At 43.0% G+C, this 27,323-nt stretch overlaps 1 protein-coding gene and 1 long non-coding RNA gene across 13 annotated transcripts in view; one reads left to right on the forward strand and one right to left on the reverse strand.

Annotated features, from left to right (window-relative positions):
• The window catches only part of RASGRF2 (Ras protein specific guanine nucleotide releasing factor 2), a 271,385-nt gene that overhangs the window by 233,563 nt on the left and 10,499 nt on the right, over positions 1-27,323 (forward strand). For 9 of the 12 annotated variants that reach the window (XR_015168016.1, XR_015168012.1, XR_015168013.1 and 6 more), the window contains 5 exons: positions 5,711-5,771; positions 6,090-6,193; positions 8,868-8,952; positions 12,769-12,966; positions 18,713-18,792. Coding sequence is in view for 6 of the 12 variants with exons in the window: in XM_086412804.1 (XP_086268930.1) it covers positions 5,711-5,771; positions 6,090-6,193; positions 8,868-8,952; positions 12,769-12,966; positions 18,713-18,792 (528 nt within the window). In the remaining 6 variants the exon portion in view is untranslated. Of the gene's footprint in view, positions 1-5,710; positions 5,772-6,089; positions 6,194-8,867; positions 8,953-12,768; positions 12,967-17,962; positions 18,118-18,712; positions 18,793-27,323 lie in introns of those variants that run through there. The other 3 variants (XR_015168014.1, XR_015168015.1, XR_015168017.1) reach the window with 2 other exon arrangements.
• Positions 20,629-26,471, reverse strand: LOC147369877 (uncharacterized). The gene is made up of 2 exons (XR_015168022.1): positions 26,175-26,471; positions 20,629-21,089 (listed from the first exon to the last, which is right to left on the reverse strand). It is a non-coding gene; the product is annotated as an uncharacterized LOC147369877 (long non-coding RNA).

Here is a 27,323-nt window from a genome sequence, read left to right on the forward strand (position 1 = left end):
TCCCTCATGTGTGTTCTGTTTATCACACACTCGTGGTTATTGGGGGTGGTGGTTTGTACCATTTCTGTAGGAGTCTCGTGTAGCTGGCTTGTGGCTGTGCCACCATAGAGCAGCTATACATTTTCTTCGCTTATTTCACTGGTCCCGAACCAATTTTACCATCAGTGTCTTCGTTTTTAATATTATTATTTTTTTTTTATTTGAATGCAGCGCGTCTTAGTTGCGGCACTCAGGGATACTCATTGCAGCGCGCATGCTCTCTAGTTGTGGGGCGTGGGCTCAGTAGTTACGTCACCCAGGCTTAGTTGCCCAGAGGCACGTGTGACCCTAGTTCCCCAACCAGCGATCTAACCTGCATCTCCTGTGTTGGAAGGTGGATTCTTAATCACTGGACCACAAGGGAGGTCCCTACCGTCGGCTTCTTAGGTGGAGATTTCCACATCCTGCAGGTTGTATGAATTCAGACCCTGCACTTGTGTGTGACAAAGTCTTCAACTTTGGGTTTCACGCTAGAGGCTGCTTGTGTCCCATTACACCCAGCGGCCAGGCAGGTAACAGACTTTCTCGTGCCTCCTTGAACTGATGAGTGAGCTTTTTCCAGTCCATTCTACATGAAGAGGGCAGCCATTAGTGTCTCTGTGCGGACACTTCAGTTACAGCTTCCACCTCACTTGTGGCTGTGTGTCTGTCCCTGCGTGGGGTAGGAAGCCTGGTGCCTGCTCCTCCTTTATACCATTCTGACTTTTAGCTCCCTCTGCATCTGCAGTGGAAAGAACCCTTCCTTTCTTCTATGCTTGGCTCTATTGTTTCTTCATTATCCTGAATGCTTGTGTGTAGAGGAGAATCCAGTTTAACTGAATCCATCGTGCTTTTGGAGACCTCTCCAAAAGAAAGAAGGCCGTGTGGAGATGGAGCAGAGCTTGGAGTAATGCAGCTGCAAGCCAGAGAGTGCCAACGAGTGCTAGAAAACTTTCAAAAGCTGGGGGAAAGCAAGGAAGCTGCGGTCCCCAACCTTTTTGCTACCAGGGACTGGTTGTTTTGAAAGACGGTTTTTCCACAGACTGAGGGTGGGGTAGGGTGGGGATGGTTTCAGGATGATTCAAGGGTATTACATTTATTGTGCACTTTATTTCTATTATTATTACATCACCTGCACCCCAGGTCATCAAGCATTAGATTCCGGAGGTTGGGGACCCCTGCAAGGAGGGATTCCTCTGCAGGTTTCAGAGGGAGCATGGCTCTGCCGACACCTTGTGTTTGGACTTCGAGCCTCTAGAACACTAAGACAGTGAATTTCTGTTGTTTCCAGTCACTTTGTTTGTTGTACTTGTTTAGGGCAGCCCTAGGCGTGCTGCAGTCCATGGGGTCGCAAAGAGTCGGACACGACTGAGTGACTGAACTGAACTGAGCTGAGGAAGCCGTTAAGGGTCTTCAGTTTTTCCATTCTATGAAAACATCTCAGTAAACTTTGAGACTCTGTTACTATGCTATCTTCAGATTTTAAAGTTCTAAATACATCTTCAGATAAAGCCTGGTGTCGGTGGATGAGCGATTACGTCTTTGAGTGACTGCTGTTCTTCTCTTTGTATAAACTGTTGGCTATGCTCTTTGTATTTAAAGCATGGATGATTGAAAACTAGGTTCTGGAAGTGTGGACCCCTAGTGACGTTTGACCAAATAGCTGGCAGGAAAATGGAGGTGATCAGACTGGAAAGGCTGTCAGGCCTGGGCAATTTGAGGCCTTCGTGTTGCTTCTCCCCTCCCAGCACCCATGCCAGGCATCACCGACCAATCCTGAGCACTCTCTGCCTGTGCCCGCAGGTGAGCTCAGAACTCAGCTGACTGGCACTTCTACTTCAGACGAACTTTATTTACCATCCCAGGTCTTTATTAGTCATCAGGCTTTAGATGTACAATTTTTTGTCCTGAATAAGTGACCTAAGAATTAGAGGTGTAAGACCAGTAATGAGTGGAAATTTTAGTAGATGGTCAGCCTGGGACTGTGACATCTAGCCGTCTGATTCTAGCTTTTGCAGGGGGTCACAGGTTTAAATCTTGGCTCAACCACTAATAACTGTCGAGTTTCTTAGTCAATCTTAACCTAAAGATTTATATGTATTCAAGTCATATAACAGTGAGCCATGACACATGTATTTAAATGCATGATACATTAATACAGTACAGTGAAAACTTTCTGTGACGAACCATCCCCACCTCACACAGTGTCATGGGGGTTACTTTATGATGAAGAAGCTTGATTGGCATCAGTAGTGTTATGGCCCTGATTGTGAATAAAAACCTCTGCTGAAGATTTTCATATTCCTCCAATGTTGTCTGACTAGCTGGCTTCTGAATCTATGTAGTATAGTTTTTTGTAGACAACTAGCATGCCACTGAATGAAAAGAAGCAATGATTGACTTCCTGGATGGTCAACTGGAATGGCTTCAGTCATGACAAGGGGACCCACAAACCTCACACAGACCCTAGTAGTATCAGACTTTTTTGAAGAAGAACTACTTTATTCAAATTGTTTCATACAGTAAACCAGATATTCAAATGAACAGGCCAGGATAAATGGTTTCCTTGGTTTCATTGAATCAGTTTACCAGAATCAAAGGAAATTCAGGAGACTGTGTTTCTGTGAAACTTTTACATCAAGCTAAGGTACTCACATGTGGAGGTTTACATGTTTCAGAGCAAGAGTATTTTACGTGTGGGTGTTTATGTATAGCATTTATTTTGTTCAGACCCATTAGAACTTTTACACCAAAATGACATCTTGCCCCTATTCCAAATGGTTGTCAGGGGTTACCTCTCTTACTAGACAGAGTCTGTTCACCTCCTGGCTTGAGAATGTCTTCAAAGATAATCATCCATTAAGTTTTTTACTTTATAGTCACTTCTAATTTTGGTGTAAAGTGTTTTTTGACAGCTGGATCATCCTCACTTATTAAACACATTTCTACATTGTTTTGAGCTATTTCCTTGGTTCACATCTACCTTAAGAATTCAAAACTTGCCATCACTGATGAATTCATGGGTGGGCATCAAATTCTGGGGCTGGTTCCTTAATGATAACACAAAAATCTTTTGTAAAACAGCAACGTCACATGCTGTTTTATGGCAGAGTATACATTTCTATTGGAGAAGGCAATGGCACCCCACTCCAGTACTCTTGCCTGGAAAATCCCGTGGATGGAGGAGCCTGGTAGGCTGCAGTCCATGGGGTCGCTAAGAGTGGGACACGACTGAGCAACTTCCCTTTCACTTTTCACTTTCATGCATTGGAGAAGGAAATGGCAACCCACTCCAGTGTTCTTGCCTGGAGAATCCCAGGAACGGGGGAGCCTGGTGGGCTGCCGTCTGTGGGGTCACACAGAGTCGGACATGACTGAAGTGACTTAGCAGCAGCAGCAACAGCATACATTTCTATGGTTATCTTTCATCTTGTTGGGGATCACAGATTCCCCAAAAGAATATAATGGAAGCCATATCCTCCCCCAAAAAAGAAATGCATGAATATATGCACACATTTGTATGTCATTTCAAAAAGGTTTATGGACCCTTAGAGATTATTTAGTGATACTCTAGGGTTAAGAGCTTTTGTTCTAAGGGGCCCTTTTGAAAGAGATAGACTTTATTTTGATCTATAGAGCAGAGATTCTTTTGAAGAGAGAAATATTAGGTAACTTAATGGGACCAGACATAGCTTGGAACATTAGAGTAAGATCACTGAGGAAAGGAACATTTGAAAGAAGTGAAATAACTTCTGGACCATTTCTTTCCAAGTAAAGAATATTGCCCAACCTCATAAAAAATATCTTTTCCACAGCGACGCATAGTTATGTGGCCACTGATCTCTCTCCAGGAACCTAGGCTACAGTAGAAAGAATGACATGCACTTTGGGAAAGAGCTTTCCCCCTGTGTCTGACCCTTAAGTGTGAGGTAACAGTTTTTGGAGAAGGAGTTGTGTTTACTTATTTTTTCCTCACCTTCATCTGCCCCTTAGCATATGGTGACTTTTTCTTCTCATAAATGATATGGCTAATTGCAGGCAAGAGGATTGCCACTCCTATGAGCTGGGAGGATTCTGCTCCCTTGTAAATAGCCTAGAGCTTTTTTGTTTTGTTTGGTTTGGTTTGGTTTGGTTTGGTTTTTTTTGTTTTCTTTTTTTTATTTTATTTTTAAACTTTACATAATTGTATTAGTTTTGCCAAATATCAAAATGAAGCCTAGAGCTTTTGTTGGAGAGAAGGAAGACAGAGGAAAGGGAACTGACCTTTTTCGGTGTGTGTTCTATGCTGAACTCTGGAAGCAGTGCCTTTCGTAAGCCTGCTCATGACAAGCAAGAGCACCAGGGAAGCAAACTGAACCAAACCCTGGGCCAGTTAGTCCATTTCATTGAGCTTTTGTTTCCTCATCTATAAAATGGATATAATAAAGCTTTACTTAAAGCAATTTTTTATGATACAGGAGAGAGTGTGTGTCAGATGGTTAGCATGTTCCTAGCACATAATGGGCATACAGTTACCCACCTCAGTTGATTTTGTATTTTTAAGGGGATAGTTTTGTTTTAATCCATTAAGAACACAACAGAATATCATATCATTGTTGCTTTTTAAAACTAGCATCCTCCAACAGACAGGTACACAGTTGGGCAGTGTTTAAATTTTTTTAATACTTTTAACACATGATTGTGCCTTCATTTTAGGATACCTAAAGTGTTTGGCCCAGATAAAAGTTATATAATCAGGATTAAATAACCCTGGACTCTGAACTCCTGTCGGACATGAAGTATCACTCTCACTCTGAAACCAGCACCTGCCTTAACTTAGGAATTCTTTTAATTCATTTGTCACTGATCAAAAATATATTGGCTGACAGCTGAATAACACCAAGTGTGGGGATGGATACAAGACCAAATGTGTCTTGGGAAAGCCCAACTGGGAAGCAACAGGGAAGAGTTTACCTGCTGGTCTTTGCCTGGCATTGTTCAAACTCTTGATACTTGGAAACTCTCCTGAGCTTCTGGTCTGCCTGTGCCTGGGGAGGGGGCAGCTCTGCATCTTCTGCCTCAGCACCAGCGGTGCGGGGGTGGGGGGGTACAGGGCAGGGGCTGGAGGAGTGTGGACGGAGCACTCAGCCTGTTAGAAACCCTGACTGCCAGCAGTGCAGGGCACCTGGATTCCTGGCGCAGGTCCTCTCAGTAAGGCAAAGCCCCAGGTCACCCTCTGCTTCGCTCTCACGGTGGGTGTTTTACTTACAACCTTGGGCTTCCCTCGTGGCTCGGATGGTAAAGAATCTGCCTTTAGTACAAGGGACCCAGATTCAATTCCTGAATTGGGAAGATGCTCTGGAGAAGGGAATGGCTACCCACTCCAGTATTCTAGCCTGGAGAATTTCATGGACAGGAGCCTGGCGTCATCTATGGGGTCCCATAGTCGGACACGACTGAGTGACTAACACAGCAATTTTGTGTACAACGGGCTGACTCCTTGTTATAAGTTAGCTCTCTTGATGATCTTCTTCTGCCTTTAACATGTGCATCTTCTGTTTTCTGGACCCCATGTCTTCAACACAAGTCCCCACAGTCTCGTAGACCCAAACCCTCTGACTTTCCACCCTGGGGGAAACTGAACTGCATTTTTGTCATTTCATTCCTGGCCTGTCTATGTTCTTTTCACGGAGGATATTTTGACTTTTTTTAGGGCCCTTTCACAAGATGATCAAGATGACATCCACCTAAAACTAGAGGATATAATTCAGCTGGTAAGTTGAGCCATAGTCTTATCCTGCACAATTAATTATGTGTGAGACTTAACCTCGCAAAGGCAGGCACTGTGCCCACAGCTGGTAACTGGGGTCGGGACTATATGTTCTATCCCTGAAACTGTGTGAAAGGGACCAGATTTGGCTCAGCGTTTAACATCATGGTCCATGATGTTAATGCTGCCTGATATCTCTGAGCGCTCCACCATTTTCTTCAGAGCTGGAATCCGGGGTGGACTTTGTACTCCAGCAACTGCAGTGAGCTGACGGGTACCTGGCTTCTAGGTGTGTGCCATTCCCTGTCCTCATCTCTTGCAGACGGACTGTCCGAAGGCCGAGTGCTTCGAGACCTTGTCGGCCATGGAGCTGGCTGAGCAGATAACCCTCCTGGACCACATCGTTTTCAGAAGCATTCCCTATGAGTGAGTGTGCGCCCACGGCCGCAGCGCCCCCCACCCCCACCCTGCTGCAACCCCACGTGTGTGCACAGGGCTGTGGCTTTTCATCTTATGATGGTTTGGACCCACTTGAATGTCTTTGGGTTCCAGTTTATGTTGAAAATATTGATACAGAAATATTGGAAACCCTCAAGATGGTCACTGTTATGCTTCTGTATGTACTGCAGTTAAACATAGAATGTGAGTTTCTCTGACCACTCACATCCTAATGTTATAGAAACCTTCATGCAGCTGTAACAGTTGTTCTCAGACTTCATGGTGCCTAAAGTCATTCAGGAGACTTGTTAAAAAATGTACATTCCTAGGTGCTTCCCTCAGAGATTCTGATTCTGGTAGGTCTGAGGCCCAAGAAACTTCATTTTCAATGGGAATTCCAGGTAATTCTGTGTGGTCCAGGACTATACTTTGAGAAACATGGATGTTGGGTCAATGCTGTAAATTCCGCTGCAGTTCTTCAGCCACATCCATAAATCTTCAAGTACTGCTGACCGTGGCAACTCCACAGCAAGACAGATTCCCAGGACAGTGCTTGGCATAGAGTGCATGTGGAGTGTGTATGTGGCAAGTGGATGCTGTCACATAACAAGCATCATTGCCTCATGTATAGAGGATGGTGGCTCTTTCAGCCGCCCGCCTCCAGCAGTCCTCCAGCAGGTCCACACACAGAGCCTCTGTTTGGACAAATAACAGCTGTTGGCCCAAATCCTCTGTGAAGTCCTAGCTGAATGGAAGGTAAGGAAGGGGCCAAGCAAGAGGTCTAAGGGAGGTCCGTGTCGTGTGTAGAGCAGAGGGCACCCGTGATGATGGAGGCTCTGGCGTAGCAGCATGGGGGGTCATAGGTCAAAGGGGCATAAAGAGCAGGGCTAGCGATGCTCCTGCAGACTTTTCTGTCATGCGTTTGTCTTATTTCCTGCCTCCTCTTTCAGCACTTGTAGACCTATCCGTGACAGGGTGAAGTAAGTCAGGAAGAGAAAGACAGATATCATACGTTAATGCATATATGTGGAATCTAGAAAAATGGTACAGGTGAACTTATTTGGGGGGTAGAGATAGAGACGCAGGTACGGAGAACAGACGTGGACCCAGAGGGGAGGGGGATGAACTGGGAGATTGGGATTGACATATGTTCTGCCATGTGTATAACAGAGAGCTAGGGGAACCTGCTGTATAGCACAGGGAGCTCAGTTAAGTGCTCGGTGATGACCTACAGGGGTGGGGTGGGTGGGGAGGGGGTCCCGGAGGGCGGGCTTGTATGTATACATACAGCTGAATATACGTATTCACTTACGTTGTACAGCAGAAACTAACACATCGTGAAGCAACTATACTCCAATAAAAATAATTAAATAGCATCTGCCATTTAAAAAAAGGAATGTGGCCCCATGGCCGAACAAATGAACCCATTAACTATTTGATGACTTGAGTTAGGAGCCTCTTCGCCTTCCTCCTGACGACCCTTCTGTGCAATGAGGATTCAGGAGGGACGGGGCATGACCTCTATGGAGGAGGAGAAAGAGCAAAGCCTGGACCTTTGTGGTTGACCGTGTTGTGGTCTCTTCCTGGCATGCATCTCACCTCTCCTCCTGTCCCCTCTGTGCTGCTGTGAACATGTACCAGTTATTTTCCTCCATGGAGTTAGCACATCTTGTATACAACGGCCTTGCAGGACAGGAACAGTAGTACCGTCTACATCACGGGACAAAGGTCGTTGCCTAGGGACTCAGTCAACATTTCTGGATTGAGAATGTATCAGAGTAATTTCTTTTTAAGTTATTTTTGGTAGTGCCTTGACAAAATAATTCCTGTATGCTCCAGCTTGATTGTCCCTTGCTTGCTGTGATCCCGGGACCTGCTCATGAATGAAATGAAGGAGCGGGAATGTTATTTCGAAGACAGACTTTCCACCAGGCTGAGCTCCCCCTGCCATAACTGCCTTCCTCAAATGACCAGGCTGCAAAGTGCTAACACTGGTGTTTGTTCTTTTAGCCCTTCCCACGTGGACTGTTCTGGGCTCTGGGGAGAGCAAAGGAAAGTCCCTGCCTGTGGAATTGACGTTCTCCTGGAGAATGTCAGAACAAAGTGGAGGAAAACATGCTGTTGCTGATTAATATTTTTGGTAGTGATGAATTTTTTGAGCCTTCTGCTAAGCCTTAAAATTTTTTAAGCTGATCCAGGGGAAATGGTCTTGGTTTCTGAGTTAGTACTTAGCCTCTTTATTCCTCTTGTCTTTGTTTTCCAATTTCAGAGAAGCCTTTATTATGATCCTAATAAGGACACAGTTGCAAACACTTATCCCTGGAGAAGGAAATGGCAACCCACTCCAGTATTCTTGCCTGGAGAATCCCATGGACAGAGGAGCCTGGCGGGCTACAGTCCATGAAGTTGCAAAGAGTTGGACACGACTGACTATCACTCACTCACTCCAAACATTTATAAGAGAAAGCTGAAAACCGAAAAATCTCTTTCTTTTTGGCATCCAGTGGTGAAACAGTAGAATTGGGCTAAAATTCATCTGAGATGAAGCAGCAGCAGTTGAGCAGTGTCAAGTTTAATTTATATAATATTCATAATAGATATTCAGGACCCTAGATACCCTTAAAAAACTTAATTGATTTTGTGTTTTGCTTTGAACTTTCAGAGAATTTCTTGGGCAGGGGTGGATGAAGCTGGATAAAAATGAAAGAACACCGTACATTATGAAAACCAGCCAACACTTCAATGATGTGAGTAACCATAACAACGAAACCTTGGGCGGGAGTGTTATAGGAAGATGAGTATCAGGGTCTTCAGACTCCTTCTCTAAATTAAAGGAAGTCTGCCACTCACTTCAACAAAACTGATGGGATGTTAAAAAATAAGCTTTAATCTCTTCTATGAGTTCACAGTGATGTGATAACTTCCAGTTACCTTTCAGTCCTAAGAGGTTCACTTTGATGGTACACACATCCCATGAATGCTTAGTGATGCATAGGTGGTGTTGCTCAGTTGCTGAGTTGTGTCCAACTCTTTGTGACCTCATGAACTGTACCCTTCCAGGCTCTCTGTCCTCCAGTATCTCCCAGAATTTGCTCAAATTCATGTCCACTGAGTCAGTGATGCCATTCAACCATCACCTCCTCTCCCACCTGCTTCTTTTCCTGCCCTCAATCTTTCCCAGCATCAGGGTCCTTTCCGATGAATCAGCTCTTTACATCAAGTGCCCAAAGTACTGGAGCTTCAGCTTCAGCATCAGTCCTTCCAATGAATATTTGGGGTTGATTTCCTTTAGGATTGACTGGTTTCATCTCTTTGGAGCCCAAGGGACTCTCAAGCATAGGTCGTTGCTGTTGTTTTTATCATGGTCATCATTACTTCATGGTCATAGATCGACTAATTCTGACTGCGCTTTGTCACAGGCCCCTGGTGGTGCTGGTGATAGTAAGGCTGTTTTGGTACAACTCTTCTTCATTATTACTGAACGATCAGTTCAGTACATTCCAGAGTGGGAAGGGACCTCTTTGAGCATAATCACAGTGCTTCTGAGGCTGTGTGCAGTGGTTACCAGCTGTCGGTTCATCTCCTCTATTCTTCTGCAGCAGTAAGGCGGAGTTGCTTTTATACCCTCCAACTACCTGTTGGTGCTGTTCTAATGGTCTTAGTCCCGTGGAAGAACCACAGATGTTGGAGTATCTTCAGGTCTATGCGGGCAAAGGGAAGGCTACCGTGTCAATTCTACTAAACTATAGTAAAAGGGATAATGATAATTAAAAAAAAAAAAAAAGACTGCCAGGGACCCTGTAGGTAAATTAGTAAATGATTCAGAATCAAAATACAAAACCGTGCAAATCCTCAGTACAGTTTTTCTGTTTTCTGAGGGTACATGTGTATTAGATGTTATCACATAATAAGCATCAATGCAGCTGCTTCCTAAAGGATAGGACACATGACCTGTTTGGATCACTCGCTGAGAAACAGAGGCCCTGCTGTGGACCATAAACCTTTTTTTTTTTTTGCCTGTGTTGTACATACACTTGGGATGTAATGCCTCTTAAATCAGAGGTTCAGATTGTGGGTCCCAGACTGTGTGTGCCAGGCTCCAGACCCACAAGTCTCTACTTAAAATAACTTGATTGGCCACTGTGTCCAGATTGCACGTAGAACTCATCACCAGCCCTTCCCAGACCTGCCAAACCCACTTTTTCATCTTATTCTGTATCCTTGGCCATGGGTAATGGCCCGCCAGCCACTCACTCGCTCAACCTTGGGGTCTTCCCCACCCTGCTCACCCCTCAGGATACCAGTGAGCCCTAAGTCTACCCATGTCCCAGACCCTTCTTTCCCCTCCTTTCCCATGGCCATAACCTTGATCTGGCCTTTCATTCTCTTCTCCATGAGCTCCTAACCCACCAATCCCCACCCCCACGCCATCTCGCTGCCACCCAACCCTTTCTTCACACAGTGTCACAGAAATAACTTCTAAGGCCCATCGAATTGTAGTCCTGTCTGTGATGACATTTTGTCCATGGCCTTTCCTCTCGTCTTCTTGATTTGGCCGCAGCCTCTCAGCCCGGCCTGCAGGAGCCCGCCCACCTGTCGTCCTTGTCTCTCACGGTCCCCCGAGCTCCTCACACAACTGTCCAGCCAGGTCCCCCACGCCACCACACCTTCTCTCCCTGTCCCTTTGCAGATGCTCGGATGGGAGACAGTGGCTCCTCCTACTCCTCCTTCAGGGTTCAGGGCCAGGGCGGGCGTGACCTGTTTCCAGAAGCCAGCATCTGTCCCACGCTGCCTCCAATTCTCAAGCTGCCCCCACCCCCACCCTTAGCTTTGCATCTTACTGTGTGATATTTACTTGAGTCTGTCTGACTTCCCCTCACCTTCTCTCCTAACCAGGCCTAACCAGGCCCAGCACCCTAAGGTCAGGGAGACTGATTTATTTGTTTTTCCTGTTCTCACAACCTAAAAGAATGCCTAGTCCTTAGTAGGTGCTCATTACAAAATAACTTATCAATGAATATGCACACGTGGAGGCCCTGTGACCTAAGATGCTCGTGTTTGGGCTCAGTCATGTCTCTGACTCTCTGCAACCCCAAGAACTGTAGCCCACCAGGCTCCTCTGTCCATGGGATCTCTCAGGCAAGAATACTGGAGTGGGTTGCCATTCCCCTCTCCAGGGGATTCTCCCAACCCAGGATTGAACCTGCATCTCCTCTTTTGGCAGATGGATTTTTTTTTTTAATTCACTGAGCCACCTGCAAAGCCCATCACCTAAAATACCTATGGAATTATCAAAGAATGGGTGTACTCATCAGATTTAGTGTATGGATAGGAGATTATGGATCTTTTATTCCTCTTGTTAGTTATCAATCCAATTCTATCCTTTTCCTTTCCATTTTATAAGTCTTAAGCATCTTAAGGTGCCTCTTTTTTCTCTTGGCTTTAACTAATAGGGGATTCCCTAATAGCTCAGTTGGTAAAGAATTCGCCTGCAATGCAGGAGACCCTGGTTTGATTCCCAGGTTGGGAAGATCCACTGGAGAAGGGATAGGCTAACCCACTCTAGTATTCTTGGGCTTCCCTTGTGGCTCAGCTGGTAAAGAATCCACCTGCAATGCAGGAGACCTGGGTTCAATCCCGAGGGTGGGAAAATCCCCTGGAGAAGGGAAAGGCTACCCACTCCAGTAGTCTGGCCTGGAGAATTCCATAGACTATAAAGTCCATGGGGTCGCAAAGAGTCAGACACAATTGAGCGACTTGCACTTGCACTTAACTATTAGAGTTATAGCACTTAGCTTTGAAACTGTAGGTCCCTTTCACTGCTGGTGGAAAACAAAAATCAGCAAGAAGGTGAAAATGTTCTCTTCCCCTGCAGGAAGCGTTTCTGGTTTGAGAGTTGGTAGGTTAGAATTTGATTTGATTGGAGGGAAACGTGTTTTCTTTCTCTGTGATGGTTGAGGTTTCTAGAGTGACTATCCCCACATTGTTGGGACCCAGGGAACATGGGGAGAGGCCCCAAGAATTGAAACCTCTGATCTGCAAAGGCTGCCATTCCTCAGGGGAATAGCTCATCCTATGCCTTTCTTTCAATAATTTTTGGAAATGACTTCTTCATCAAAATTACTGATTAACAAAAATCACCTCTTCCCCCATCAAGATTATCCCAAACAGTTCCTTTCTTCACTCTCAGAATGAGCATGGTTACTGTTAATAATGTTAATAATAATAATGTTATTATTACAAACTTTAGTCTCTTCAGAATCTGGATCTACAATGGACCATGTCCCAAAGGAGAAATCACAAATACGTACTTGTCAGTTCACTCAGGGCAAATTCTGTCGTACCTCTTCCTGAGGAAAATATACATTAATAAACACTTATACATTAATACCTTTCATTGAAAAAATAAAACTCAGTTAAGCCACTCAGAAACAAAGATGAACCGTGACCTCACATCCCTTGCCCCTCGATTTCCTGACGTTGCTGTAGGTGATTCGGGTACTGTCCCTGCATGAATGGCTTTGGCTCTTAGCTGGCCTCTCTCGGCTTTTCCGTTGTCTCAGATGAGTAACCTGGTGGCCTCCCAGATCATGAATTACGCGGATGTCACCTCCCGAGCCAACACCATTGAGAAGTGGGTGGCGGTGGCGGACATCTGCCGGTGCCTGCACAATTACAACGGCGTGCTGGAGATCACCTCAGCCTTAAACAGAAGTGCCATCTACCGGCTGAAGAAGACCTGGGCCAAGGTGTCCAAGCAGGTGAGCGCCGGCGGGCGGCACCTCCCGCCGCCGGGGGAGGAGAGTCTGGGAGACCAGCGCCAAGATAAATATTACTGATTAGGAAATAACTAGCTGAAACGAGCAGCTCCATTGGCAAAGAAAGTGCCAACATGGGTGATTACTGTGTTCTTACCACGTAATTGATTCCTCTCATGCGCGTTTCTAAATGGTTAATTCAAGGAGGGGAAATACAAACCAAAATATTCATTATAACATGTTTGGGGACATCTTCAGACACTGTGGTTGACAGTTAGGAGCTGTTCACTGAATTGTTTAGGGAGGGCACGTTGACTCCGGCTGAGCACAGTGATGTCTCTGGATCCATTCTTCGTCCCTCAAAGTAAAGGTACAAGTACCTTAGGGCCAGAGACCAGGGACCGAGGGCCTGTGTTCACCTTTTTATTTGTCATTCTTGTAGTCAGGTTGTTGCATAATGACATGGATGTGAAGGGATATAACTTTCTTAATTTTCTCTTAATTGGGCTCAGCTTGCTCATGCTTTTTGCTTTCATTCGGATAATTTGAAGATCCAAGTGACATCACCATTTTCCTCCTGGTCTTCGCCATGGTGTCCGTGGATGTCGGGTGTTGGGGAGGGCTTCTCTGGGCTCGTGGGAGGCTGTGTGCCCCCGCTGGTTTCCTGTTGGGTACAAGCCACTGTGAATTGCCTGTGCCTGGTGTTCGGATGGCAAGCCTACCCCATCAGGAGCATAGCGTGGTTATTGTACCCAGGGAGCTTGGCTGATCTCACCTCAGCTCTCACTGGCGCTGCTGATTCTCTGAGGGGGGGTGTGTATCACCTCTACTACAGGCTGCCCTTCCCCTTGCTGATCCCTGGTGGGCAGGCTAACTCTTCTTTTTTTTTTTTCTCCCACCACATAAGTAGTACCTCGTGATGTAATGCACTAATATTTGGCATAAATGCATAACTCTTCTTTACAATTAATAAATAACTTGTTTGACCCTCTCAAAGGGTGTTGGGGGAATTTTCTAGGCTCCTCTGTGTTCTGTGGGTACCAGAGGCTAGGAGTGTCTTGCCAGGGCCTCTCTGCATATCCTTCTTCCACAGACCACTATGCCCGCCTAATTGTGGTTGCCTAGAGTTGGTGAGGGGCGTCTTCAGGGCGCCCACCTCCAGGGTTTCAGGCAGGAAGAAGAGCATATATTCTGTGGCATTTCCTCAAAACTATCTGGTTTCTGTTGCTCCTGAGAGTTCAGTCCCCTCTCAGAGACACCACTTCTTACTCTATTCTATCTTCTTTTCTCTCTCCAAGCCTTTTAAATTCCTCCCTGTATAGCAAGAAACCAAGCCTAAGCTATATCTTTTATTCCCTTCCCCACCATTCCTTAGTAAAAATGGAGTGCTTTGAGAATCTCAAATTTGGCCCCTAGAACTAGCAGACTCTTCTTCTATGAAAAAAGCCTTGCAAATAATATCCACAGCTTTTTTAAAAACTGTTTAAAAAAAAACTTTTAATGTTGAGATCTTTGTAGGTTCATATGCAATTGTAAGAAGTAGTAGAAATCCCCTCCACCCTCCACCCAGTGTCCCCAGTGGTTACATCTTGTGTAACTATAGACAGTGTCACAACTGCAAACTTAACCGTTGGTACCATCCACCAGCCTTATTCAGACTTCATTTGTTCTACCTGTACTCAAGCGTGTGTGTACATGTGTGTGTTTAGTTTTATGTGCCTTTATTACAGGGGTAGATTCACTACAGTCAAGAGATTGAACAGTTCTATCACCAGGATACCTCCTGCCACCCTTTTATAGCCACAACCACCTTCCTCCCTCTTGCTCCCTAACTCCTGGCAACCACAGATCTGTTTTCCATCTCTATAATTTTGTCATTTCAAAAATGTTATATAAATGGAATCATATAGTATATGACATTTTGAGATTGCCTTTTTTTTTTATTCAGCGTAACTCCTTTGCGATCTGTTCAAGTTTTACACATATTAGTACTTAGTTCCTTATTTGGTTTAACCATTCACCCCTTGAAGAACATCTGGGTTGTTTTTAGTTTTAGCTATTACAAATGCAATGGCACCCCACTCCAGTACTCCTGCCTGGAAAATCCCATGGACGGAGGAGCCTGGAGGGCTGCAGTCCATGGGGTCGCTAAGAGTCGGACACGACTGAGCGACTTCACTTTCAGTTTTCACTTTCATGCATTGGAGAAGGAAATGGCAACCCACTCCAGTGTTCTTGCCTAGAGAATCCCAGGGACGAGGGAGCCTGGTGGGCTGCCGTCTATGGGGTCGCACAGAGTCGGAGACAACTGAAGTGACTTAGTATAGCATTACAAATGAGGCTTCCCTGGTGGCTCAGACGGTAAAGCGTCTGCCTGCAATGTGGGAGACCTGGGTTCGATTCCTGGGTCGGGAAGATCCCCTGGAGAAGGCAGTGGCAACCCACTCCAGCACTCTTGCCTGGAAAACCCCATGGACAGAGGAGCCTGATAGGCTACAGTCCATGGGGTTGCAAGAGTTGGACACGACTGAGCGACTTCACTTTCATTTTATTACAAATGAAGCTGCTGTGAATATTCATGTATAGGTTTTGTGTGACTATAACGTTTCATTTCTCTAGGATAAATGCCATAGAGTGCAGTCGCTAGATCATATGGTAATTGTGCATTAAGTTTCATAAGAAACTGCCAGAGTCTTTTCTAGCAAGGTTGTACCATTTTACATTCCTCTCAAGAAGGTATGAATGAACCAGTTTCTCTACATTCTTGTCAGCACTTGGTGCTGTCACTGTTTTTAATTTTAGCTGTTTTGATATTTCATCACTGTTTTAATTTGCATTTGCTAACAGCTAATAATGGTAAACATCTTTTCACGTGCTTGTTTGCATCTTCAGCAAAATGTCTGTTCATGTTTTCAGATCCATTTTTAATTAGGTTCTTTGGGTTTTTTTATCTTTGAGATTTGAGTTCTTTCTAGACTCCTCTCACTTTATTCTTCTCTTTCAAAATTTTAACTACCCTAGATGCTGTGACCTTCATATACATTTTAGAATAAAAACTGTGTCTTAAAAACTTTGCTGAGATTTCCATTGGAATTCCATTCAGTTCAGTTCAGTTCAGAGTCACTCAGTAGTGTCCGACTCTTTGCGACCCCGTGAATCGCAGCACGCCAGGCTTCCCTGTCCATCACAAACTCCTAGAGTCCACCCAAACTCATGTCCTTTGAGTCGGTGATGCCATCCAGCCATCTCATCCTCTGTCGTCCCCTTCTCCTCCTGCCCCCAATCCCTCCCAGCATCAGTCTTTTCCAATGAGTCAACTCTTCGCATGAGGTGGCCAAAGTATTGGAGTTTCAGCTTCAGCATCAGTCCTTCCATTAAATCAGTCAATTTGGGGAGAATTGACATCTTTACTATATTGACTCTTCCAGTCCATAAACACAATTTTTCTCAATAGTCTTTAGATTTTCTTTGAATTCTTAAATCAACATTTGAAATCTCCAACATATAAGTCCTGTATATATTTCGTTAGATTTATGCCTAAATATTTCATTTCCATTGGAGATATTTTAAATGTAATTGTGGTTTTAACTTGGGTTTCCATGTATTCATTGTTAATATATACAAATGTAATTGATTTTCCTCTGTTCTTATATCTGTAATGTTGCTGAACTCACTGTTATTCCTTGGGACTTTTCTATAGATTCCGTGGGATTTTCTACATAAGCAGTTATGTCAGTTGTTTATTTCCAATTTATATGCCTTTTATTTCCTTTTCTTGCCTTCTTGCTCTGGCTAGACTTTCCAATGCTATGTAGAATATGATAGTAAGAAGAATATTCATTAGTATTCTCGACCTTGGGGTGAAAGCTTTCAGTTTTTCACCATTAAGGACAATATTAACTATATGTTTTTTTGTAAATGCTTTTTTATAAAGTTGAGGAAGCTACCCTCTCTTCCTAGTTTTTGAGAGATTTTATGACAAATTGGTATTGGAATACTATTTTTTAAATAGACTTCAAAAAGCTATATCAGAATCCAAAACCTGGACACTGATGCCTTTGTCATGGCTGGGTCACCTCATGCGAAGAGTTGACTCATTGGAAAAGACTCTGATGCTGGGAGGGATTGGGGGCAGGAGGAGAAGGGGACGACAGAGGATGAGATGGCTGGATGGCATCACCGACTCGATGGACATGAGTTTGAGTGAACTCTGGGAGTTTGTGATGGACAAGGAGGCCTGGCGTGCTGCGATTCATGGGGTCGAAGGTCGGACACGACTGAGCGACTGAACTGAACTGAACTGAACCAAAGGCAGCGGTTGCCTCAGCCATTGGGCACTGGATGCAAAGAGCCTATTCTCTTGTCATACATGCCACACTTCATCAGGGTCAGCAGGTCACTCCTCTGCCTATTCTTTTCTGCATTCTGTTTCTTTTTTCCTCTGAAGTTGGCACCTTGTTAAATCTTCTTTAGGCCTTCACTGTGGTTAACTTAAGCAATCTTCATGTCTTTGGCAGGATGCAAGGTTAGGAATAACTGAACTGACTATGGAATAGAGATGATAAGGCAGGTGTTGAAATTATTTTTTAAAATTTGAATATATTACCTGTAGAGACATTAAATAGAAGCTACCATTTCAGTCACATATATAGATCACTCAAAGCAGCTTTCTTGGGAATAATGGGCCATACTCAAGGACCCAGTGCTTCAGACCTGTCATAGGCAGGGCCTGGTCGCAGAAATGCCCTGCTTCAGATGCTTTTGTTAATATCACCAGCTGTGTAGCTGTCTTTTCTGGAGAACTGAGTCTAGTCTGGGAAACATCCAAAAGGCCTGGTAGAGTATGTTCTCTGAAGCCCACCAAATTTGGTCTGTGGCTATAGGACAGTTATTTCTGCAGCTTCTTTGAGGGAAGGCCAGCCAGGGACCAGGCAGGAGCCCTGCCCAACCCCCACAACCCTCCATCCCTGTTCAAGCCATGCTGGCTGTCTTTTCCCAGAGCCCTCAGGAACCAGGATGGGAAGGTAGCCGTTGGAGTCACTCTGGAAGCTCTCATGGTGCCTTGAAGCTCCTCTCTAGACTGAGACAGAGTTGTCTGAGGAGCCTCACTCTCAGCTTCATTCCAGATGCTTCTCACAACCAAGCTGCCTGGATGTGGGTAATACCGGGAGTGAGTCTTTATCTCCAAGGCTCACCCTACCATTCTCCATTTCTCTAGAAGAAACTTTAGACCAATGTCATCAGCAACTGTATTTCTTGGTAAATACTAATTATTCTTTTCTAATAAATTGATGAAGATGAACACAAAGGATTTGGACTAGAGGGTATTGATCAATCCGCAGCCAAGCAATATAATATGTGCTTGGATGACTTGGAAATTAACAGTCAGAAAGATTCATCATGAAAACCCCCTGACACAGGACCTCTCTTTAAGATCCCCTATGTGGTATGTTCTTTTTAGGTCTTTAAGTTCCTAAGTTTCCCATGCATTACAATTTTTCTTTTCTATACATTTTCTCTCTTTTAAATGTATTAAAAAAATTAGTATTAATTTTTTTAAAAAGAGTTAGTATTGTCCCATGTTCTTTTTTAACAAGTGAAATTTAAGTACATCTCCATACTTTGAAAATCATATCATGTCATCGTACCTGCCGCTGTAGAAGAGAATTGAGCAACTTTCGGTAACTCACAACCTTATCAAACCATAGGGGTATTTTCATGACATACTAAGTTATTTGTTTCCTTCTAGACAAAAGCTCTAATGGACAAGCTTCAGAAGACTGTTTCGTCTGAAGGAAGATTTAAAAACCTCAGAGAAACCCTTAAAAAGTATGTCTATTTTGTTAAATTATTCATAATTCAGAAGTGTATTTATATAATTTTTACAGTATACAAATAGTGGCCTACTGCCGGGGTCCAGCCCCGGTGGATCCAGGGAATTCGAAGCGGGGACGGCGTCGGCGAAGATCAGGAAACAATTGCTTAATTAAACGTTAATTAAGGATATAAAGAGTAATAGAATGAGGATAGCTCAGTAGGAAAATTCAGTGGAGAAAAGAGGCTGAAATAAGGATAGCTCAGTGAGGAAATTCAGTGGAGAAAAGAGGCTGAATAATTCAGCCAGAAGGTAAGAGAAAGAACGACATGGTGAGACCAAGTTTCGGTGAACAAGGCCCGCACTTTATTTTCCAAAGTAGTTTTTATACCTTAAGTTATGCATAGAGGATAATGGGGGAAGGGGTAGAGTCAGGCAGCAAGCCAGGCTTTCTTCCTGCAAACTTATCATATGCAAAAGCTTAGGTGATTTGCATCATCTTCTGGCCCAGAAGCCTGTTAACATTTTAAGACCTTTTCTTCAGAAAACTTATTTTTCTCTAAAGGTGATTGGTCAGGAGCCACCCTCCAAAAGCATTAGATAAAGTTGCATTCCTACAGCGCAAAGGTGTGGTGGGCTATAACAAGAAAAAGAATTAACTCAAGGGTCCCAGGTTACAAACATTAAAGCTACTATTTACACCAATTATATTAATCAATACACTGCCAGGGACACAGCAGGTAAGGGATATGGAGACTTAGCAGCAAACATTGGCCCAACAAGTGAAAATCCCTTCACCAATACAATTTCTAATCAATCTTTTGACTGCTCAAAGGAATCTGTATTTAGACAGTTTAGAACATCTCATGCCTCTCACAGTTTGGAGGCTCTGAGCAATCACATGTGGCCGGAAAAACCTATTCAGGCAGGCTAGAGGACTTCCAAGGGAGTTTGTAGGTTGAAACACTGTCACACCCAGGAATTATTAACTGGAGCTATAAGCTAACTCTTTTTTCAGAGAGGTAGTGGGGGACAGCCCCCCGTAAAGTCAGAGGTGTAGGTGAAAGCACAAAGCAGAAAGTAGGCAGACTCTGGTTTTGGGGGTAGATTGCTCAAGAATTTCCAGGGAGACTCCTGAGGCTTGATCCCGCCTTTGCGTATGCCAAGCCTCCTTCCTCATGACCTTTGCCAGAGGCGGAGCTCGCTCCCCGCATCTCCCCCTTTTTTATTTCTTAAAACAGCCAGAGGCAGCTCAGTCGCGAGCTTTTGAATGCTCTGCCGAAGAATCCTGACAATACAAGGAAGAATGATTATGAGAAGCAAAACTAGAACTAAAGATATTAGACAGAATGCTTTTTCCAGAAGTAAAGTTAGAGAAGGTGTGAAATAAGTCATTAGCTGCTCCAGCGGTGGTAAAATCCAGTTGACAGTGTTCCAGGGTCTGTATTTGATTATGAAATTTCCCTAAGTCCAGGCCAATGTCAGAGCTGTTGCAAACACCTGAGATATGTTTTTTTATTTTTTCCCATTCATAATATGTCTCGTTTACCTTTAAAGATGTCACGCATATCCACCGGTAATCAGCGTGGCAAGACAGAGCCATTTTCACTTTTAAAGCCTGTAACTCAGTCCCAATATGCATTATTGCCTCTTTTAAGGCCTCTACTCTCATCTCCAATTTTCTATCTATAACTTTCTGTGTTGCTAGAGTTAAAGAAACATTTTTAGACATGGTATCAACATATTGGGCAGTATGCACTTGTTGAGTCAATGATATTGCTGCCACAGTAACAGAAGTAATTGCTGCTATTAAAGCTGATATTCCTAAAATAAGTAAAGCCCACAAATCGTCGTGATCACATTAAATCTTGTAGTTGTTGTAACATAGCAAGACTATAGTTAACATATCAATAAGTGGTTACATCATAAGATAAGGTGGACATTGTAACACTATAAAGGAGCAAACATTATATTGAGGGTTTAAACAAGATGAGAGCATGCATTGTTCACAAGTCACTACATTGGGTCCACCAGTGAAAGTCACATGTACATTAAGTTTTCCAGAATCATTGGTAAAGAGAAAAACATAAGGAGAGGGTAGACAAGCCAAAACAGAATAAGTAGAATTATTTTCTGGTTGGAGTTCGCGCTGCAGCAGCCCCGTCGGTCCCGCCGGGATCTCGATGTTTATCTTGCCTCCCCTTCAGGCGGGCTCCTCTTTTGTGATCGAAGCAATGAGGGAACTGGATGTCTGGGGGTCTGCAACATGGCGAATCAACCTGTCCTGGATCTAAATTGGAGAATCTGCATCCTGTGGAAAAATACAAGCACATCCTCGACCGCTAGTTAATAATGGGTCAGGACCCTTCCATTGTCCTGAGAGGAGGTCCTTCCCTTTAACTAATGGTTTTGCATTTAATTGCTCCAGGCATCAATGGCGAAGCATTGCAGTAGTTCCAGCCAGATCAGTATTTAGAATATTTATTATGAAAAGAGCATGTTGCAAGATTTGATGGGGAGAACTATACTTAAACTCCCCTTCTTTTAGTTTTTGAATTTGGATTTTTAATGTTTGATGCGCTCTTTCAACAATGGCTTGTCCCTGGGGATTATAAGGGATGCCTGTATTATGTTTAATTTGAAACTTTATACAAAATTCCTGAAAAGACTTAGACGCAGGAGCATTGTCAGTTTTCAGAGCTTTTAGCAGGCTCAAATATGAAAAACAAGTAAAGAAATGTTGTATTACATCTTTAATTGCTTCCCCTGTACGAGCAGTTGCAATAATAACATGAGAAAAGGTGTCTACAGTTAAAGAACAAAGGAGTTTTCCAAATGAAGAGACATGAGTTACATCCATTTGCCAGAGTACGTTAGGTTTGAGACCGCGAGTATTAACTCCCATAGGTAGACTATTATAAACAGTGGGGCAATATAAGCAAGAACACACAATCTCTTGAGCAGCCTCTCTGGGAATTTGGAATTGATATCTTAAGGCAGTAGCATATTGATGATGAAGTGAGTGAGAGGCTCTGGCCTCCTCAATCACAGTAGCCACTGTATTTCTGGTTAACAAGTTAGCCAAATCATTAAAGGCATTTTAAGGGCCGGGCAATCTGGAATGAGCCCAAATGTGTCCAATGAAAAATACTTTATTTCTCTTCCAAATTTGTTGCTGTAATTTACTTAACAAATGAAATATGGTAGTTTTACTTTCAGGCAAAACCGCAGTTTCAATGTGTGGAAACAACCTGACAATATACTGAGAATCAGAATAAAGGTTAAATTCCTCATCTGCAAACATAGCAAAAGCCTCTATGACTGCTGTTATTTCAGCTCTTTGAGCTGAAGTTTCCCGTGTTTCTAAAACCTTTTGATGATTTTTAGTAACTATGGAGGCTTTACCATTTGCTGACCCGTCAGTAAAGGCTATCTGAGCATTTGGAATAGGAGATTGTTTACATCTGACAGGAAAAATAACTGGATGTCTGGATATAAAATTCAGCAAAACATGTGAGGGTAAATGATGCAAAATTTTGACCAAAATAGTTTCCTATAGCAATCTGCCAATTTTTATCAAACATTAGAAGAGCAACAAGTTGTTCCTTATTATATGGAATTACAATTTCTGATGGCTCTTTTCCAAATAATCCAATGTTCCGCTTTTTTCCTTTAATATCAAAGTAGCTATCAATCCTGGATAAGAAGCCACTACTTTTTTAGTTTGAGCGGGAAGATGGACCCACTCTAGGGGGGCCGTTTTGCCAATTTTTTGTCTGGTTACCCCAGTTACACCTATGGGGGGGGCGGTTTATGGCAAAGGAATTGTCAAGCAGTTGTCAATTTAATTTTTAAAATTTTTAAAATTTACATTTTAACAACATAAATTTAGAGATATGTTAATTTAGGTCTAATGTTTAGTTTAGGTCTCTATAAATTTAAATAATAAATGTATAACCTCCTTATCTCATTTTGGTATACAGATATACCTAAATGTAAAATGTATTTATATATGGCAACAAGTATAAACTTATTGACATACAATATATATAAATCAATATACTTGAATTAATCTTATAATTAATATATCAATTCATATATATTACAGCAATACAACACACACACAGCCAATACCAACCAACACAAACCAATGTACTGTAATAATACATGTCACACATATATAATTATACAGCATACAGAACATATATCATCACAGCACATCAATCCATACCAATTAATATCAGCCACACACATTATATTACTGCAATATACATTCAATTATACAGTATATATATAATACATATATTGATTTATATACAAATTAAGTAAGTATAGATCTATAAATAGAATTAGGTATACCTTTATGATGTTTTATTTATACCCATACCTAATTAGGCAAACTGTAGTTAGGCAAATATATTTATATTACGTATTTATAACAATATATAAAGTATTGTTAATTGTACCACCTGTTGATAACTAAGAAATTGAGAAAACCCTTCTCTGAGTATCTCCTATTTGAGACAGCCCGTCCCTCCCCCATAGGGTAAAGGGCAGCGTAGGAACTACATAGGGTTGGCAAAGTTCCACAGGTATCCTCAAACTGCCAATCTAACATTTTTGAACTTTTAACTACTGTGGGGGCTTGAGGGCAAATGAAACAAAATTTGACCCCTGAAATCTATCAGGGCAACTTGCCAATCATCACTATTTTGTAAAAGACTTGCAGTTGATCCTTATTGAATGGAATTACTATATTTGCTACTTCTTTTCTAAAAAGTTCTACACTTCTTTTTTCCTCTTTTTATAATTAATTGTGCCACCAAGCTGGGATAAGATAAAACTATTTTTCTTGGGGTCACTGGTAGATGGAACCAATGGGCCTTTTTGTCACAATCACCCTGTAGGTGTATGTTTTATGGCAAGAATAATTTAATCTCATCTTTTGGTAGTATTAATCCTAATTAACTGATCATTTAAAGTCTCATCTACTTTAACAAGAGCCAACTCTGTCTCACTAGTCAACTTAGAACTGGAATTAGGGTCGCTTTTTAAGCAATTAAACAAAGGCTTTAAATCTGCAGTAGTCAGTTTTAAATGTGGGCATATCCAATTAATGTCCCCTAATAATTTTTGGAAATCATTTAAAGTTAGTAAACAATCTCTCCGCAGCTTCAAAGGGGCATTATCAGTTTTTTAAAACTTTTGGCCGACCTAAATATGAGAAGCAAGTAAAGAGGTGTTGCACAACATGTTTATAAGCTTCTCCAGTTATCGTTTAGTAACCTAAATCTGGTCTATAGCTTTTTAGATGACAAGCAACCATCTAATATTTGCTTGAATACTTCCAGCAACGGGGAACTCACTACTCTTCAGGGTTTTAAACTCTCCCTCACCTTTTTCTCTACAGCATTCCCACCCCGCATACCAGTTTCTCTAATCTCAACTCATTTTCAGTAGTATGTGTTGGCCAGGAGCTGGGTCAGTCTTTCCCAGAAATGTTAAGAGATGTCTGTTCCTGTGTCTAATAGCCCTGACATTTTATTTTCTTGAATTAAAAGATCTTTTAAAGGCCTTGGAGCTGTACTTTCCTGCACCCAAAAGGCTAGATCACTAGATCTAAATACTCTGTGGCTCTTAGCTTGAGAAGTCAAGTTTTTTCCTGCCTGATAAGGTAAAAGCAAAAACTGTGTTATTCTTTGACCTTTATTAATTTGCACAGTTTTGGTAAGCGGCGAGATCAAAACTATAATTTCTCCAATATAATCAGAATCTACCACACCATATACCACCGAAATTTCTTGAAAAGAAAGCGAGCTACACCCTAGCACAAGTCCTACAATGCCCTCAGGCAGGGGGCCAGCCACTCCCCTTGGAATCGGAGCAGCCGGCATATCAGGGGTTAATATTGTTGCTAAATCCCTTTACCGTCTGCTTTTTTCTTAGCCTGGGTGAGACCCCCCTGAGGGGGTTTTCTCCAAGGAGCACTGCATATTGTGCACGCAGTCTGTTTTAAAATCTCCACTGTTCAAAAAACTTTTTATCTTCCTCAGGCTTAGGCAACACTTTGAGAAACTTTGGGGGCAAAGTGGGGAACTCTTGGGCCCTGGAAGGCGCAAACGGAGGCGGCAGCAATGGCCTTAAATCAGAAAGTGGTCGTTAAGTTTTTTTTGTTTTTTTTTTTTTAAGGTTTGCGCAGGGGGGGTGGGGGGGAGGGGGAGCTCGCCAGGGCACCTGGTCACAGCGTCTCTTACAGTCTCTCTCTTCCTCTCTTCCTGCTTTTCTCACTTTTTTCTCCCCCTTCATTTTTCGCTACCCTTCTCTTTCCTTCGTTTCTTTCCCTTTACCCTCTTTCTCTCTTTTTCTTCCCTCCTCCCTCTCTTTCTCTCTGTATCTCTTTTTCTAACTTCCTTTCTTCCTTTCTCAATCTTGCTGCATTCCCTGATTCCTTCCTTCTCTGTTCCTCTCTCCTTTTCACTCTTTAGCTTTTTCTCTATCTTTAGATCTTTCTCTATTTTTTCTTTTTTTTTACTTTTTTTTTTTCTCTTTTTATTTATTTATTTTTTTTGCTTGGGTGAGGCCCCCCTGAGGGGGTTTTCTTCAAGGAGCAGGCTCTGTATATTGTGTATTTTTTAAAAGCTCCTTTGTTTAAAAGAAGTCTTTTTTATCTTTTTCAGCTTTAGGCAATGCTCTGGGAGACTTTGGATGTAAACTGGGGAATTCTTAGGCCCTGGGAGGTGCAAGCGGAGGTGGAGTAGTCAACTTAAATCAGAAATTGTTGGATAAATTTTTAAAGGTTTGTGTAGAGGGGGAGGGGGCTCGTCAGGGCGCCCGGCCGCAGCGTCCTGTTAAGCCCTCTCCTTCCTCCGGAGGTAGCGCAGTCTCTCTCCTTTTCTTCGTCAATGGCAGAAAATATGATTTGTGCAGAAGGTGGAGACCCACTACCATCCACCGCTATAGCCTCTCCCATAGGCTATCCCACAGCCTCATGATGAGGGTCCAGAACATTTTTAATCATATTTATAGGATAAGTTTTTAGTTGTTTTTTACCTTCACCCAAGTATCTAAATTAACAGTAGCCTCTTTAACAGTTTCAAGATTACTTGTATAAAGAGTTGCCATTCTTAGTTTCAGTGTTACCCATGTCAGAAAATTAAGTATAATAGAAGACAAAGCTTTTAGCTTTTAAAAGATCAGGCTTTTCTTTGGCCTTTTAACTCTAGAAACCGGGTTTTCTCTCAAACCCCTTTAACACTTCCCACCACTACTCGCCCTGTCTGTCCTACAGGGGGGTCCGCGGCACCCTGGGTGGGGGCCTATCCGTCCCGTAAATTGAACACTTTCTCAACACTTCTTCAATTCAACACTTTCTCTACACTTTTTCTGAGGTACCTACCTTCGAATCAGCCTGTTCGGGCGCCACTTGCCGGGGTCCAGCCCCGGTGGATCCAGGGAATTCGAAGCGGGGACGGCGTCGGCGAAGATCAGGAAACAATTGCTTAATTAAACGTTAATTAAGGATATAAAGAGTAATAGAATGAGGATAGCTCAGTAGGAAAATTCAGTGGAGAAAAGAGGCTGAAATAAGGATAGCTCAGTGAGGAAATTCAGTGGAGAAAAGAGGCTGAATAATTCAGCCAGAAGGTAAGAGAAAGAACGACATGGTGAGACCAAGTTTCGGTGAACAAGGCCCGCACTTTATTTTCCAAAGTAGTTTTTATACCTTAAGTTATGCATAGAGGATAATGGGGGAAGGGGTAGAGTCAGGCAGCAAGCCAGGCTTTCTTCCTGCAAACTTATCATATGCAAAAGCTTAGGTGATTTGCATCATCTTCTGGCCCAGAAGCCTGTTAACATTTTAAGACCTTTTCTTCAGAAAACTTATTTTTCTCTAAAGGTGATTGGTCAGGAGCCACCCTCCAAAAGCATTAGATAAAGTTGCATTCCTACAGCGCAAAGGTGTGGTGGGCTATAACAAGAAAAAGAATTAACTCAAGGGTCCCAGGTTACAAACATTAAAGCTACTATTTACACCAATTATATTAATCAATACACTGCCAGGGACACAGCAGGTAAGGGATATGGAGACTTAGCAGCAAACATTGGCCCAACAAGTGAAAATCCCTTCACCAATACAATTTCTAATCAATCTTTTGACTGCTCAAAGGAATCTGTATTTAGACAGTTTAGAACATCTCATGCCTCTCACAGTTTGGAGGCTCTGAGCAATCACATGTGGCCGGAAAAACCTATTCAGGCAGGCTAGAGGACTTCCAAGGGAGTTTGTAGGTTGAAACACTGTCACACCCAGGAATTATTAACTGGAGCTATAAGCTAACTCTTTTTTCAGAGAGGTAGTGGGGGACAGCCCCCCGTAAAGTCAGAGGTGTAGGTGAAAGCACAAAGCAGAAAGTAGGCAGACTCTGGTTTTGGGGGTAGATTGCTCAAGAATTTCCAGGGAGACTCCTGAGGCTTGATCCCGCCTTTGCGTATGCCAAGCCTCCTTCCTCATGACCTTTGCCAGAGGCGGAGCTCGCTCCCCGCA

This window comes from Bos grunniens, chromosome 7 (assembly GCF_055505025.1).
Source record: "Bos grunniens cultivar Pamir isolate PY7600 chromosome 7, Bosgru_T2T1.0, whole genome shotgun sequence".
Taxonomy (NCBI): domain Eukaryota; kingdom Metazoa; phylum Chordata; class Mammalia; order Artiodactyla; family Bovidae; genus Bos; species Bos grunniens.